The following is a 15,823-nucleotide window of genomic DNA, read 5'->3' as shown; positions in this document are numbered from 1 at the left end:
GGAGATGTAAGAGACATGGGTTTGATCCCTGGGTTGGGAATATCCCCTGGAGCAGGACATGGCAGCCCATTCCAGTATTTTTGCCTGGAGAATCCTATGGACAGAGGAGCCTGGCAGGCTACACAGTCCATAGGGTCACAAGGAGGAAGACACGATTGAAATGACTTAGCACACACCATAAATATTAAGTAGAAAAACAACTGGATTAGAAACAGTACTGGTGATATCTCATTTTGGAGAAACTGATTTACATACAAGAGCTGATTTACATACAAGATACTTGGATTAAATCTATATTTTTCTCATCAGCCTGAGAATGTTCCAGATTGTAGAAAAGTAATGAAACATTATTAATTTAAGCCTTTGCATATTTCATCAAGTTCAAGAAAATCTCCTTCCACACTAAACCAATTATTTCTAAATTGCTGCCTGATTGCTCCCTATGGGATATCTCCTAAAAGGCCTCTAAAATTGAATTTTGTGTTGCTAATCAAGGTACCTCCTTTGTGTAAAGCCAAAGGATTGACCTGGAAAGAAAGCAAAGATGGAGACCAAAATGCTTTTGATCTTATTTCAGTTATAACAGGGTAACATCTTTGGTGAGAAATAAGCTGTTTTTCATTTATTCTGTTTTCAAATTCCTACCTTTAGTATGTTTCTTAAAAGCACTGTATTTTCTATATAGTCTATTTTTAGGTGAGCATTTAAAATTATCTTTTGGTTAAAAAAATGTTACCCATCCTACTTTCTTATATCACTTTTTAATCTGGAATATTCCTAGTAACACACTTTAGATTTATTTTAATAATGATGGAATTTTTAAAAAGAGTATTAATATCTTAATTCATCATTTGACCATCCTTTAAATATATCTATATAACATCTAATGTTAAATATATTCTAATTTTATATGAATTTCAAAGAGGCAGATAAACAGAAGTTTGGATATTCGGATTTGATGTTGCAACTAAGTTGTATTTAAGGTTTCAAACTCACCTCCTCCTTGTATCCAGCCATTCTGTACCACTCGATGGAAAATGGAACCTGTGTAATGTAGCTTGATGCCACTTTGGGAAAACCCTGCTTTTCCTGTGCACAAGATCTGAAAATTTTTACATGTTTTGGGACATGTATCAGAATATAGCTAAAAATAAAGATAAAAGTTTTCAAAGATTAAACATTTTGACAGAGATTCTCACTCTCCCCAACTTATTAAAAAACAACCACCAAAATCCTCTTACCTCAAAAATCAATCTCCCAATTGGATAAAGATCAATAGAAATGTCCAAGAACACAAAATTATGCTATTAAAATTAAAGAAGAAGGTAATGCAGGTCAGTGTTTTGGAAGAAAGTTTTAGAAGTGACCAAAAATATAACATCATAATGTTTTCAGTGTTAAGATGACTGACAGCATTAACATAGATGATGTAACAGCAAAATTAAAGAATGACTTTAAAAAGTTTGTTTCTTCCTTTTTATTATACTACAACTTTATAACTTAAATAACATGCTTTTAAAAACCTTCAGTAATAAATAACATTAACCTGTCACACAAGATTGAGAACACATGGCCTAGATAGCAACCACACCACAAACTGGGTGTGGGAAGGAACACTGATCAGTCCCTTTGGGAAGAAAGAGCAGACTGGGAAGCCTTTTCTTTCCTGAGTAATTCTGGAAAAAGATCCACATGAGCCCATAGATTTGGTTACTGTGTGTTCTGGATTTTCAAAGACTGCACAGATTAGCTAAACAGAGCCAGGCCACAGTCTTTCTGAGTAGAAAAATAAGGCCACTGTATGCATCGGTACTATGCCAGGGGTAGGGAAGAGAGGATGCCGTACTTATTAGTTCTTTCTTTCATGACCTCATACTCCCAGATGCCCCAAACTCTTATTTTCAACTGACATCCTTTCTGGTAGAGGCAGCTAACATTTGTGAGCCCTTGTCTAGCCCTATGAAGAGGCACCCAAAATGAAAACTCTTCTCCATCACAGTGGCATTCATTTTGGTAGCAAACCACACCTAGTAGAATACATTGCAACTCTTAGGCATCATTCTCCTACATAAAAATGCTGCCTGATTTAACAAGTACCTAATTTACCCTGCCCTGTTTCTTAAGAATTTAAGAAGCATAAATGAAATCACTTTTAAATATATCACTATCATTATGTCGCTCTAAGCTTTTTTTAATTAAAGACTAAGATAGTATTATAATACCTGATATCCAGGAATGAAGTATTTATATCCATACTATTAATAATTATGATTATGTTTGTGCCTCTCTGTTTCTGTATTACAAGTTCTTAATTATTAAAGAATATTATAACTTTAAGAGGCATAATATGGTAAGCTTCACAGGTTTAGGAGGGAAAAGAGGACATATTGGAAGTTAATATTGACTTCTAAAATGCATGAGTCCATTCAGGCATTATTAAACTTCCCTGGGCATCAATATATTATCTTTATGTGGTTGTCAAGAGTAGATAATTCTAGAAATCCTGATGAAAACAGAGCAAGTGACTTTTAACACAAGGTAATGTCACCTTTCAGCCAAACCTAATTATCTATCATTCCAAACCAGAAGTAAACAAGTCTCCCTGGGTTTAACTCAGCATGAAAAATCTAGCCTCTGGGCAAAAAGTCCAAGGTAGAATCTGGGTCCTCTCTCCTCACCCACTAATTAATTCAGGCTGCCATTATTTCTAGCCCGCACTACTCCAGCAGCTTTCCAAATGGCCACCCTACCATCAAGCTTTTCCCACTCCACCCTGTTTGGCCTCAGCCCTAAACTTTTTTCTGAAACACCAAAGATATAGAACAGACTTTTGGACTCTCTAGGAGAAGGCGAGGGTGGGATGATCTGAGAGAACAGCATCAAAACAGGTATATTATCAAGTGTGAAACAGGTCGCCAGCCCAGGTTGGATGCAGGAGACAAGTGCTTGGGGCTGGTGCACTGGGATGACCCAGAGGGATCGGGTGGGGAGGGAGGTGGAAGTGGGGTTCAGGATGGGGAACACATGTAAATCCATGGCCAGTTCATGTCAATGTATGGCAAAAACCACTACAGTATTGTAAAGTAACTAGCCTCCAACTAATAAAAATAATGGGGAAAAATAAATAAATAAATTTTAAAATTAAAAAAAAACAAAGAAGGTTATGTCATACTTCTGATGAAAAGTTCTGTTGGCCTGCTTTCCTCTAGATAAAATCTAACTCCCTGGTTAAGAGTGGACAGTAAGTTCAACCTTTTTTTACTGGACCTGGTTTTGGGTTTTTTTGTTGTTGTTGTTATTGTAAAACAAAAAAATAGGAAAGGAAAGCACCTTTCCTATTTGGGAAACTCCTCCCAGGGTTGCACCAGCCTCTGCAGAACATTCTGTCTTTCCCCACCATGTGAGAGCCAGGGTGTGGGCACATAACCTGGGCTTGACTAGTCAGGTGCTTCTGCCTGGGGCCTTTGACCTCTGGGGAGCGACACAGGCCCAAGGAGAGCAGAGAAGTTATGCTCAGTGAAGGCGGCAGGGAGACCCGAGGGCCAGCAGGCACCCACGGCAGCACCCCGGCAGCACCCCTGGGGCGTGACTCTGGCCATGTTTTCCTGCTGCCAGGTCTCCCTCGGTTCCTGCCTGCTTTCCAAAGCTGGCTCTCCAACTTTCCTGTCAGTTGTGGATTTACCAACATCCCTTCAGTACATGCCTTTTCTCCTTAAGTTAATCAGAACAGCTTGGTACTGCTGGCAGCAAGAATCCCGACTGATACTCTCATTTCCCCAGCCTCCTTTCCCACTCATTCTGGCCTCCTTGCTGTCCTCTGCCATCCCCAGAGTACACCATGCACTTTGAGATTCCTGGCCCTTTGGGAATGAGCTGCTATGAATGTTAAATTCCTCTCCACACCTTACAGTTTAGAGCATTTTGCAAGTGTACTGTTTATTCAACAAAATATTCACTGAGCACCTCCTATGTTTCAGGTTCTGTTCAAGGCAGTGGTTGAATAAGGGTGAACGAGACAAGGTCTTTGCCATTGCATGGCTCAGATCCTAGCTCAGGGTCTTTATGTAGGCACAGGCCACCATGGGCATGACATGATTTTCAGCATGTGGCAGCTGTTGCCGCAACAAGGTTCCTGAGCAAAATGGCATACATTTACCACCCTCGCGGAGGTTGCCCATTCCACCCTGATGGATGTCTCTTGCTCTCTGGACCTCAGGCTTCATGACTGTCCCCTATCATTGGAAACCCCCCAGGGCCAGAGCTTGTCTGCTCCTCCTCCTGCCACCCGGGTGCCACCCTTCTTCTCACACTTGCCAGTCTCTCAGTGCAGTAGCTCCCACTTAGGTGTTGCAGCATACTGATCAAAATATTGCCTGCTCAAAGTGAGTAAAGGATAGGTTTGTCTTTGTCTGAGGGAGGAGGTCTTAATATTTTTAAATAGATGCCAATTAACACACATAAGCTTCTCGTGGGGAGTGGAAATGTTTGAACAGGCATGCTCTTCTGCCTGTGCCACCTACCTGCTATGAGATAGGCTGGCTTTACACACCACCAAGCAAAACCCCACCAGTTCTTTGCAACTAGAGGTCGCAAGTTCATTGAGAACTTAACCTAATCCTCTACTCTTTTATATTCCCTTTGCTAGGTTTATCAGTAGTTAGTGATTAATCAATATAAATGCTCCAAGATTCCACTATTTTCCTTTTTAAAAAAATTAGTGTAACTTGCCTTGGTGTCTCTTAAGAATTTGGCAGAATAATCCACAGTAAGTGCTTCGTAAAGTGCAGGAGGCTTAAAATCAACTATATCCCACACTTTGTGGGCCCATTTCTGTAGATCAAGTGCATCACCCAGGAGCTCATCATTAATAAAACACATCACATAAGAAGAATATTCCCAGACTTCATTCTTAAGTTCCTGTAAAGGAAACGGGCCAAAAAAAAAAAAATTAATGGGGCACAGGGGTGGGGGGTGAACCTTGCTAAACCCACAAGCCAGAGCTTCGATCAATCCCAGGACTGAACCTTTAAAAAAATATATTTTTTGCCATCTTTCAGAATTTTGCTCTCAAAGGGAATTTAAGAACATTTCAAAACTCTGAAGGTGCTAAAATCAATAACCTATAAGTAATCTTTAAAATGGTACAATCTTAGAAAATAGATGGTAATCTGGTAATAAATGTCAGTGTGCATCGCATACTTGTTATATATGAATGTAAAAACAAAATGCAGTCCTCTAGCTTCATTTCTGAAGCACATTTTACTGTATGCATACTTGGTTAGGGGTCCTAAATAAGACATGGTTTTCAAAGCCAAGGGTGGAAAGAGTGCTTTTTGATGGAGGGAAGTCAGACCAGGTGAGGAATTGCCTCCTGAGGGCCAGCAGGGTTTCTGGGACACGTGAGGGGCCATGAGGAAGGGAACTCACCTTCTTTAACATTTTTAAATCCTAAGCCCTTCAAAATTAAGTGTGTAAGTGTTTTCATCCACACAACAGTGACGGCCAATGTGCTAAACTTCAGTGTGTGGCCGCTGAGTAACGTCACCTTGGAGGAAATCTGGTTCATTATTACCCAGTGCCAGTCCTGGCAAAACCATGCATCATCTGGGACAGCTGTTCTCGAGTTTTAGTGGGCAGTCAGAATCACAGATTCCTGAGCCCCACCCCAAGTTTCTGATTTTGGGATGGGGCCTGAGACTGCATTTTTTTTTAACCAGCATTCTGTGAGATGCTTCCAATTTGCCTTGATTCATGGACCTAACATTCCAGGTTCCTATGCAATATTGCTCTTTACAGCATTGAACCTTGGTTCTAGCACCGGTCCCATCCACAACTGGGTATTGTTTTTGCTTTGGCTCCATCCCTTCATTCTCTCTGGAGTTATTTCTCCACTGATCTCCAGTAGCATATTGGGCACCTACTGACCTGGGGAGTTCATCTTTCAATGTCCTATCTTTTTGCCTTTTCATACTGTTCATGGGGTTCTCAAGGCAAGAACACTGAAGTGGTTTACCATTCCCTTCTCCAGTGGACCACATTCTGTCAGGCTATGGTTTTTCCAGTGGTCATGTATGGATGTGAGAGCTGGACTATAAAGAAAGCTGAGCGCCAAAGAATTGATGCTTTTGAACTGTGGTGTTGGAAAAGACTCTTGAGAGTCCATTGGACTGCAAGGAGATCCAACCAGTCCATCCTAAAGGAGATCATCAGTCCTGGGTGTTCATTGGAAGGACTGATGTTGAAGCTGAAACTCCAATACTTTGGCTACCTGATGCGAAGAGCTGACTCATTGGAAAAGACCCTGATGCTGGGAAAGATTGAAGGCAGTAGGAGAAGGGGACAACAAGATGAGATGGTTGGATGGCATCACCAACTCGATGGACATGGGTATGGGTGGACTCCGGGAGTTGGTGATGGAGAGGGAGGCCTGGTGTGCTGCGGTTCATGGGGTGGCAAAGAGTCAGACGTGACTGAGCGACTGAACTGAACTGAACATGAGATGCTGCTGCTGCTGGTCTGGAGACCGCACTTGAAGAAATGCCAGTTTGGGGAACAGTGTTGCCTTTAGCTGCCAACATGTTCCATTCCTGGCTCCTGTCTCAGGAGGAGCTCACTTCCAGTTCCCCACTTGTTCATGCTGAACTATCAGTCACTGAGAGAGCCCCTGAGTCAGTACTCCCTGGAATGTTTACATTTATCAGGGGTCTCACATTTTATAGGACATAAAACTTGAAAAAGGAGAGGAAAAGTTTAACTGTGGATGTTTTAGTTAGCCTGGTAGGAGAAATGTAGGAGCAGACAGACTTTATCGGGAAGCTGAAGGTCATTACATGCCTCCTCTGGGTGTCTTCTACATTTAAGGAGCCCTCATCACCTGCCTCAAGATAGCGGGCTGGACCCGATGGTTTCTAGGAGTTCCCAGCACTAAGATGTATGATGCTCCCTTTTTTGGAGGTAGGGGAAAGGCCTTCCCGAAGGTTCAGAAGCCATCCCTCAGAGTTGGCATTACATTCTGCTGAAGCATAAGGCCAGCTCAGACTAACCTCATATGTGCTGAGAAGCACTATGTATAACATAAGACAGTGCTCTTTTTAAAAAAATATTTATGTATTTGGCTGTGCTGCATCTCAGTTGTAGCACACGGGACCTTTTAGTTGTGGTATGCAGGATCTTTAGTTGTAGCATGCAAACTCTTAGTTGCAGCACGTGGGGATCTAGTTCCCTGACCAGGAATCAAACCCAGGCCCCCTGCACTGGAGGTTCGAGGTCTTAGCCACTGGACCACCAGGGAAGTCCCATGACAGTAGGAGAACAAAAGACTGAAGAGGAAGAAGAGGTTAAGGTGGCAAGTATCCAGGAGATGAGGAGCAGGTGGAGGTGGAGAAAAGAAAGACAGGAGTTAAAGGGTATGTGGGAAGAAGCAGCAGTAATGACCCAGGAAGCCTCATTCAGCCCCTGTGAGAAAAGCAGAAGAGAACACAAAACATCTCAACGTCAGCAACCCAGACTGACAAGGGTCAGAAACTGCAGAATGGAACCCACGCCAGTCTTCCCAGTATGGTGGGAATATGGAAGAGAATGGGTGCAAACCTCAAAGCATGAAATCATGGCTCTCTTGTAGGTGGAGAACATGGCATGATAGGCAGTTTAGGAAGTTTGATGATAAAAATTAAGAAAAACATTGTTTTACATTAGAATGCCCAACTGTCTGGGTTTGCCTCAGACCATCCCAGCTTAAATCAACCCTGTATATTCAGTGGAAGGACTGATACTGAAGCTGAAGCCCCAGTACTTTGACCACCTGATGCAAAGAGCCAACTCATTGGAAAAGACCCTGATGCTGGGAAAGATTGAGGGTAGAAGGAGAAGGGGACAACAGAGGATGAGATGGTTGGATGGCATCACCGACTCAATGGACCAAACAAACTCCAGGAGATAGTGAAGGAGAGGGAAGCCTGGTGGACTACAGTCCACAGGGTTCACAGAGTCAGACATCCCTTAGCAACTGAATAACAACAACAATCCCAGCTTTAGCAATTAAATTTGTGCATCCCAGGAAACCCCTCCAATCTAGGCAAACCAGAACCACTGGTCACCATAGCTGTTGTAATGATTAGAGTTAATATTTACAGAAGTTATTAGAATAGAGCCTGGCATATAATAAGCACCGGAGGTTAAGTGTTTGTTATATTTCTATGTGAATTACAATGAAAATGTACTGTGGCTGTGAAAATGGTATGAGACTTAAATGGTATTCGTGACTTTATCTTGCACTATTCATGTGACTGAGACAGTGATCTTGTAAAGCAACACAGTCTGCATGATAATCACAGGACATCCTCGTGCAGTCACACACAGGACAGTCAAAACTGCTCTCATCAGGAGAAATGCAATCTCATCAGCCACTGAGAGACGGGGTGTGGCAGGGAAACCAGGACTGGGACTCTCTACAGGACTGGGCCAGGAGATGTATCCATTCCAGTCTGCCCCGAACACGAGCTGTAACACAGCCAGGATGCCACCTTAGAATCCTTCAAATCACACATTCCAGGCAGCACTACCAGTTAATTAGGGTTGGCACTCAAGAGGAAACCAATCTGCCATCTCTGGATAATCTCTGCCAGCCTTAGGGTCTGGGGTCCTCAAGGGGTACTGTTATCAGGGAGAGTGTGGAGAAGGAAGCTCCCATTTGGACATGGTTGTCCTGTGGGAAGCTGATGCCTGCCCTCAGAGCTCCCTTGGAACCCCACATGCTCTCCTGCTGTATCTGTGGACACCACTGAAACCTTCCAGAATTCAAGCCTAAAAGAGTGCCAAGCCACAGTAACCTGAGTGCCAGGGTGTCACAGGAAGTAGGACTAAGTGATATGCAGGGAAAGGGGGGTAGTCATCAGCAAGAGTAAATAGCAGCATTGACAGTGTCAAACTTATCTTTATTGCTTGCCTTCCAAAAGAAAATCCTAGAAGTGTTTTACTTTTTCTTAATATCAGCTTGGTAAAATGACTGAAACAATTTAGGAAAAGTGCATAATTTAGAGAAATAAAATCTAGTTGTATGAAAATTACTGCTTCAGTTTTTCCAGAGCAATGCATAGGTAAATAATTCAGGCAAAACTTTGCTCATTCTCCATACCCAAAATATCCTTTACCCTTTTTTTCTCTTGTAGATACTGATGCCATGCAAATTCTTGAACAGGAATTATTATAGGATCTTCAAATTTGGATGGATAATTACTCTTCAGACTCTAGGTTTCAAAATAGAATATTATTTTAGAGTACATTCTCTTTTAAAGTAGAAATCATTCCCCCTGATTTTTATGGAGTCTTCAGGAAGTTTTACACAGTGTACACCCAAGTCACAAAGTCTGGCTTAGATGCCCCTTGCCAGCTCCCAGAGGGCCCTGTGCTTACCTCTATTAAGTCCCTCCCCAGGCCACTCTTATTTGTCTCTCATCTGAAGAGAATAAGCTCCTTGAGGGCAAAGACTATGTCTTAGTTTCCCACTGGCCTCAATATCTGGTACATAGTAGACCATCCACACATAGCAACTGCATAAACAAGTGAACAAATGAGTTTATGCCAACAGTTTTGTGATCTGCCATGTTCCTTTAGGACCAGTTTTTCCCTAAACTAACTCTTACTACACACTCAGTGGAGCCATGGGTACTTTCAACTAAAAAAAAAAAGTTATTACTTTAATTCACTGACATGGAGAATAACCAAAAGATATGGTTGTGGTTATAGCCCCTGGGGAAAAGAGAAGTAAATATTAAATATGTTTTGGTCTAGATATTGAGCATGTATTGACTTAATCTATTTTGTTTTGTCTGTATGCATCAGAGAAAATTCTTTCTGGTTAACAATACCTGTTAAGTTTTTTTTTAATGTTAATGCTCCTTTTAATGTTATAGTTTGTCTTCTTCTAAAGCAAGAGAAGGCAGTTGAGGCAATAATATTTAGGCAGCACTTTTCTGAGCAGGTCTGAGGAGTAAATGAACCAACAGGGAAAAGTGTCAGCTGCCTGCTTCTGTCATAGTCTAAGGGGACACTGGCTTAGCACACTTCCTCAAGGGTGGATAGTCCTAGGGGGAGAAAGCCAGAACATGAGTGTACCCTGCCTTGGGACCAGGTGTAGCAGAAGAGGGCAACAGCAATCTGGCCATTGCCTTCCTAGACCACTGTACCCAACCAACATCTGATGCGTCCTTTTTCTCAATTCTAGTGTCTGTGCTCTGAGGCAGTCATGCAAGATGACTGCTCTTTCTCACTGAGGGACCACCTGGTATAACTGATAAGCCCAAGAGTTTTCAAATTAAGCATACTTAATCATACTTTCTTCATAATTTGTTCCAGAATTGACTATATTATGTAATACTACTCTTTATAAATCTATCAGTTAATTAGGTATCAGAGATTGCCTGCAAGTGATCATGTTGGAAATATATTCAAGGATCCTTTATTAACACAGAAGTAACTGAATTTACACTGGTATGTTTTCATACTCATATAGAGCTACAGTAGGCAAAAGCTTAAGTGAAAAACAACATTATTAATATAATAAAGACATTGCTTTCTTGACTTAGTGTCCTCTCTGACAGGGGTTGGCAAGCTGATCAGCCAGCCAAATCTAGACCACTGCCTGTTTTTCTAAGACTTGAGAACTAAGAATAATTTTTAGATTTTTAAACAGTTAAAACAGAATCACTAGAAGAATCATTTCACATCATGTGAAATTATATACAAGTCTAATTTCACTGTCCAGAATAAAAGTCTTATTGGAAAACGACCATTCATTTACACACTTTCCGTGGCTGCTTTTGCACAAGGACAGAGTTGAGTAGTCATGACTGAGAGCCTGTGGCTCCAGAGGCCTAAACAATTTTATGTATGGACTTTACAGAAAAAGATCTGCCAACATCTTCTCTACAGTATGAAGAAAACGTGCTCCTTCAGATAAGGAGCTAAGAAAAAGCAAGAGAAAAAAATCCCTCCAACTCATTAAATACAGTTGTGGGCCATATAACTTTGCTGATCCCATCAGCCCAGCTAACACAGACTATTTTCACAGACTTCTTATCACTTGTTCTCTTCATCTTAAGACTTCACCTACTTCACAAATTAGTCACTATTTCCTGATTTGATATAAACTCAAAACTGTAACTCTGTGGACTTGGAGCAGGCAAGAAGTTAGGAAATTCTTAAGATTTCTTCTATTTGGGAACATTTTGTGTGAAGTGATCCAGCTGGGTACTTTGGGAGATACAAACTTTAATAAGGCTTTGTCCTGTAGTCTAGTGTAGTTTTGAAGGAGAGAAGCTTGACCTAATCTTATAACAGCATTTCTGGAGCAAACCCCAAAGACATGCTGAATTTTACATTTCAACATTTCACATACTTCTACATTTCTCCTGTGTTCAGGTTATAGGATTGCTGCAGCATTGCAGACCTGGCCAAATTCTTTCAGTTACTTAAAGTGTTTTTCATTTTACAGTGTTCTGCATGTTTACAAAGAAATGTCTGGATTCTCCAGAGCACTTGGGGGTCATTTGTTAAGAAATCCCTTAAGCAGCTAATTCGACTGGGATGTAGTGACTGCTATAGAAAATTTAAAGGAAAAAACAAAAAAACAACTCCCCCCCTGAATGAATAGCTTTCAAAAACCATTTGGGGAAGGAGTTTGTAAAAAAAACAAATCAGCTAGTTATATGGTAATATTTTTTTAGATTAGAATATTTTTAATTTAGTATAAATATCTAGTAGTCAGATCTAATCAACTGTGTTTTCAGTGACATTCAATTAATGATAATGTTGCTTGTTAAGTATTTTATGAAGTTATATGGTAATATTTTTTCCACGGAGTTTCAAAAGCTATGATTTCAATTAAAAATTAATGTGGAATAAAATGTGTGTTAATGTATAGACAGGAATCACCTTTCATTCCCAGCAAGGTTCTGAACGATTCCTTCACTCGAATCTCCCGTTAAAGGCAGCCCTTCTCGAAGTGGAACTCCCGCCCAGACCGGCACTTGCCACCTGCACGCTCCGATCCATTCGGACACAGCCATCCCCAGCCGGGACGACCCCTCCCTGAACCTCGACCCCCGCCACCAGGTGGTGCAAGACCGGGAAGCGGGTAGCACTTGCGGTTTCTTCGCAGTTACCTCAGCGGCGCTCTTCGCGATCTGAAAGCTGGAGCTCTTGAAAAGCCCCACCACCTTCACCTGAAGCGGCTGCTCGGGTGGCGACCGCGAGATGCACGGGACCGACGGCTGCTGGCTCCCCATGCCTGCGCGCGGGGACTCCTCGGGTCACAAACACGGCGTGTCGCCAGGGCAACCACCGCGCGGCCCCGCCCCCGCCGCTCGCGGGGAAGAGGGGGCGGGGCGGGCGAGGGGCGGGGCGGTCGGCGAAGTCCCGGCCTTTCCTCAACTTTGCGCCTGTTGCTGTTGAGCCGGTAGAGAGGCTGGAGAGGACCCATAGGCGGCCGCCACCAGGGACGAGCTCCGAAGAAAAGGAACGCGGAGCCCACGTCCCGCGTGCCTTCGCCGCTCCCTGGAACCTCCTCTGGGAGCCCCCACCTGCCCTCGCCTCTGGGATCTCTCTGCCCCCGCCCAGGGTCCTCCGTCGCGGCCGTTGCCTCTGGTCAGCACCAGTCTTCACCGCAGAGCGCCTTTCCGGGTTGGCGCGCCGCCAGATTGGGGCCCCGCCGGCCGGTTGCCTGGGTAACGCGGGAATCCGCCCCCAGGCGCGTGCACTTGAGCGCCGCGGCCTTCCGGGGAGCGCGGGAGCCGGGCGGCCACCTGTACGCAGTGCCCCGGGAGCAGCGCCGCCCGCCAGTGTCCCCGCCGCGGCCGTCGCTCTGGAGGCCGAACCGTCCCGCGCCGCCGAGTGTCCCCGCCATGAAGCCCAACTTCACCCTGCGACTGAGGGTCTTTAACCTCAACTGCTGGTGAGTGAGCCCCCCCCACGCGGGTCTGGGGCCGCGTCCCGCCCGCACCCGCACTGCCAGAGGAAGGAGGCCTTCCTCACATCCGGGCCACGGCGCTCCCCTGCCCTACAGCTTCGGGGTCCGGGGGGCACCCCGCACCTCCACGGCCGGCCCCTGGCCCCAGCTCCGGTACTGCCCCGGAGCGCCGAGCGCCCGCAGCCGTCACCTCCCCACTGCGCTTCTCGTCCTCAGGGGCATTCCCTACCTGAGCAAGCATCGCGCCGACCGCGTGAAGCGCCTGGGAGACTTTCTAAACATGGAGAGCTTCGACCTAGCTCTGCTGGAGGAGGTGGGGCTGTGCGGAACCGGGCTGCAGGGGGCAGCGAGGGTGGGGGCGCTCTCCCAGGGGGAAGGGCCGGGAAGGCATCTTTAACCCCTTCCCCCAGGTGTGGAGTGAACAGGACTTCCAGTACTTGAGACAGAAGCTGTTGCCCACCTACCCAGCTGCACACTACTTCAGGAGGTGAGCAGCCAACTGGCCTGGAAGCCTAGTTTCACACCTTGAGGTGCTTGGCCCTGCCGGCCCCTCCTCCCTATGCTGCCTGCACCCTGCTTCCTCTCCCCCAGCATCCTCTCCTCTGGGTGTGGAAGCCGGAGAAGGTGGAATGAGGAAGATCTAGCTCTACAGCTCATCAGACTTACTATCAGGCCGTCCTATCACCCCACACAAACAACCAACACTTTGTGAGCTTCCATCAGCTGCAGAGAGAGAAAAAAATGTAGCTGCTAAGAGCTGGGAGATAAGGGAGGGGGAAAGACCTGGGTATTTCCCTGTCTGCTTTGTGACTGCTAACCGGGATTTGGCTTTCAGTGGCATCATTGGCAGCGGTCTCTGTGTCTTCTCCAAACACCCAATCCAGGAATTCACCCAGCATGTCTTCACCCTCAATGGCTACCCCTACATGGTGAGCCTGATCTGGAACTCTTCCACCACCCTCCCCCACCTCCACTAACACGTGGAGGTAACCTTCCTAGGACTGCAAGGGATGGGTAGAGAGAGGGGGGCAGTGCTCTGAGTTCTGTCCCACTCCTGCCTGCAGATCCATCATTGTGACTGGTTCTGTGGGAAGGCTGTGGGGCTGCTGGTACTCCATCTAAGTGGATTGGTGCTCAATGCCTACGTGACCCACGTGAGTGAAGCCCACAGTGCTTACGGCTGGGAGAGGCAGCCTGGTCCTGGGAGGGAGAGAGGGAACGCCTTTGGTGGAGTTGCCTTGGGGTGAGTTGTAGGGGCAGGATTCCTAAGGCCAGTAAGCAAAGTTCACACATATTTTACCAAGCACCATGCCAAGTGACAGACAAACTTGATTTACACCTGCCCTTGGGACCTTGAGTCTCACCTGTTACTGTCTCCTCTATCTTGCGCAGCTCCATGCCGAATACAATCGACAGAAGGACATTTACCTAGCACATCGTGTGGCCCAAGCTTGGGAACTGGCCCAGTTCATCCAGTGTGTGAGCCTGGGCTTAACAGGGAAAATAGGGTGGGATCCAGGGACTGAAGGGTGGCTGTAAGGTCCCACTTTTAGGGCAGAACTGATGAGGGAAGAATTCCTGCCTCACCATCTTGGTTCCTCCAGCCACACATCCAAGAAGGCTGATGTGGTTCTCTTGTGTGGGGACCTCAACTTGCACCCAAAGGACCTGGGCTGCCGCCTGCTGAAAGAGTGGACCGGGCTGCATGATGCCTATCTGGAGACCCGGGACTTCAAGGTGAGGACCTGTCTAATTATTTCTCCACCTGCACCCTCAGCATCTTTCCCTCCTCCTTCCCCTGCATCCTCACTCAAGCCCACTCTTCACTTAGGGTTCTGAAGAAGGATGTACAATGGTACCCAAGAACTGTTACGTCAAGCAACAGGAGCTGGGGCCATTTCCCTTGGGCATCCGCATCGATTATGTACTTTATAAGGTCAGGCCTCTCCCCGTCGCACCCTCCGTGTCTCTTCATCTCTCACCAGCCTGTGCTGATCCTTTGTCCAGCTGGTCTAGTCTTACATCACTGGCAGCTGGAGAATGGATAGCCAGGAACTGGTTCTCTGGAAACATACTTCCAAATAGAAGTTTCTCTTTGGCCCTTTTCCTAGGCAGTATCTGGGCTGTACATCTCCTGTAAGACTCTCAAAACTACTACAGGCCATGACCCTTACAGCGGCCCGCCCTTCTCTGATCATGAGGCCCTGATGGCTACTCTGTGTGTGCGACACAGCCCCCCCCAGCACAACCCCAGCCCTACCCATGGTGAGTCATCCACATCCTTTTCTTTGGCCCTTCCGCACCACAGGTACCCCCTCCACTCTGACCATTATTCTGCCTCCCCACTGTCCTGCCTTGTTGTAGGACCAGCAGAGAGCTCGCCGTTGACCAGTGTGCTAAGGGAGGCCTGGGCAGAAGTGGACCAGGGCATGGCTCAGGCTCGCTGGTGGGCCACCGTGGCCGGCTATGCAATTGGGCTAGGGCTTCTTCTCCTGGCGTTGCTGTGTGCCCTGGCGGCCGGAGGATGGATCAGGGAAGCTGCTCTACTGCTCTGGACCCCCAATGTAGGACTGGTGCTGGGGGCAGGTGCCTTCCACCTCTTCCACATGCAGGAGGCCAAGAGCTTGTGTAAGACCCGGACCGAGCTTCAGCATGTGCTGGGAAGGGCAAGGGAGGCCCAGGACCTGGGCCCAGAGTCCCAGCCAGCCCTGCTTCTAGGGCAGCAGGAGGGAGACAGAGCTGAGGAACAATAAAGCTTGACACTTTTGTGGCTCGGCTTATTTCCTTGTAGAGGCAGTGACTGGGGCCAGGGGTCAGTGTGACTGTCAGTGTAGACCTTTGGGCTCCCACCTGTCTGCC

At 45.9% G+C, this 15,823-nt stretch overlaps 2 protein-coding genes across 7 annotated transcripts in view; one reads left to right on the top strand and one right to left on the bottom strand.

The window, feature by feature from the left end:
* PPIL6 (peptidylprolyl isomerase like 6) overlaps positions 1 to 12,430 on the bottom strand; it is a 36,391-nt gene extending 23,961 nt beyond the window's left edge. Inside the window, exons 1-5 of one of the 6 annotated variants that reach the window (XM_043889964.1) lie at positions 12,162 to 12,430; positions 9,150 to 9,245; positions 4,729 to 4,917; positions 1,242 to 1,304; positions 997 to 1,144 (exon numbers count right to left, since the gene is read on the bottom strand). In XM_043889964.1, the coding sequence (XP_043745899.1) occupies positions 997 to 1,144; positions 1,242 to 1,304; positions 4,729 to 4,917; positions 9,150 to 9,245; positions 12,162 to 12,284 (619 nt within the window). In that variant the 5' untranslated portion in view covers positions 12,285 to 12,430. The remainder of the gene's footprint in view (positions 1 to 996; positions 1,145 to 1,241; positions 1,305 to 4,728; positions 4,918 to 9,149; positions 9,246 to 12,161) is intronic. The other 5 variants (XM_043889965.1, XM_043889966.1, XM_043889968.1 and 2 more) reach the window with 5 other exon arrangements.
* Positions 12,431 to 12,432: 2 nt separating this feature from the next.
* Positions 12,433 to 15,731, top strand: SMPD2 (sphingomyelin phosphodiesterase 2). The gene is made up of 11 exons (XM_043889963.1): positions 12,433 to 12,642; positions 12,746 to 12,949; positions 13,181 to 13,277; positions 13,375 to 13,451; positions 13,800 to 13,893; positions 14,029 to 14,118; positions 14,357 to 14,439; positions 14,569 to 14,701; positions 14,796 to 14,900; positions 15,076 to 15,229; positions 15,329 to 15,731. Exons 2-11 carry the CDS (start codon positions 12,900 to 12,902, stop codon positions 15,715 to 15,717), a joined length of 1,272 nt encoding a protein of 423 aa, XP_043745898.1. The 5' UTR covers positions 12,433 to 12,642; positions 12,746 to 12,899; the 3' UTR covers positions 15,718 to 15,731.
* The last annotated feature ends 92 nt before the right edge of the window (positions 15,732 to 15,823 follow it).

Source organism: Cervus elaphus, chromosome 28, assembly GCF_910594005.1.
Source record: "Cervus elaphus chromosome 28, mCerEla1.1, whole genome shotgun sequence".
Lineage (NCBI taxonomy): Eukaryota > Metazoa > Chordata > Mammalia > Artiodactyla > Cervidae > Cervus > Cervus elaphus.
This window is presented reverse-complemented; position numbering and strand designations above follow the sequence as displayed.

Coding starts and splice junctions, on each gene's coding strand:
- SMPD2 (XM_043889963.1), top strand. CDS start 12,900: ATGAAGCCCAACTTCACCCTGCGACTGAGGGTCTTTAACCTCAACTGC. Junction 14,440..14,568: donor GAACTGGCCCAGTTCATCCA/GTGTGTGAGCCT, acceptor TGGTTCCTCCAG/CCACACATCCAAGAAGGCTG. Junction 15,230..15,328: donor CAACCCCAGCCCTACCCATG/GTGAGTCATCCA, acceptor GCCTTGTTGTAG/GACCAGCAGAGAGCTCGCCG.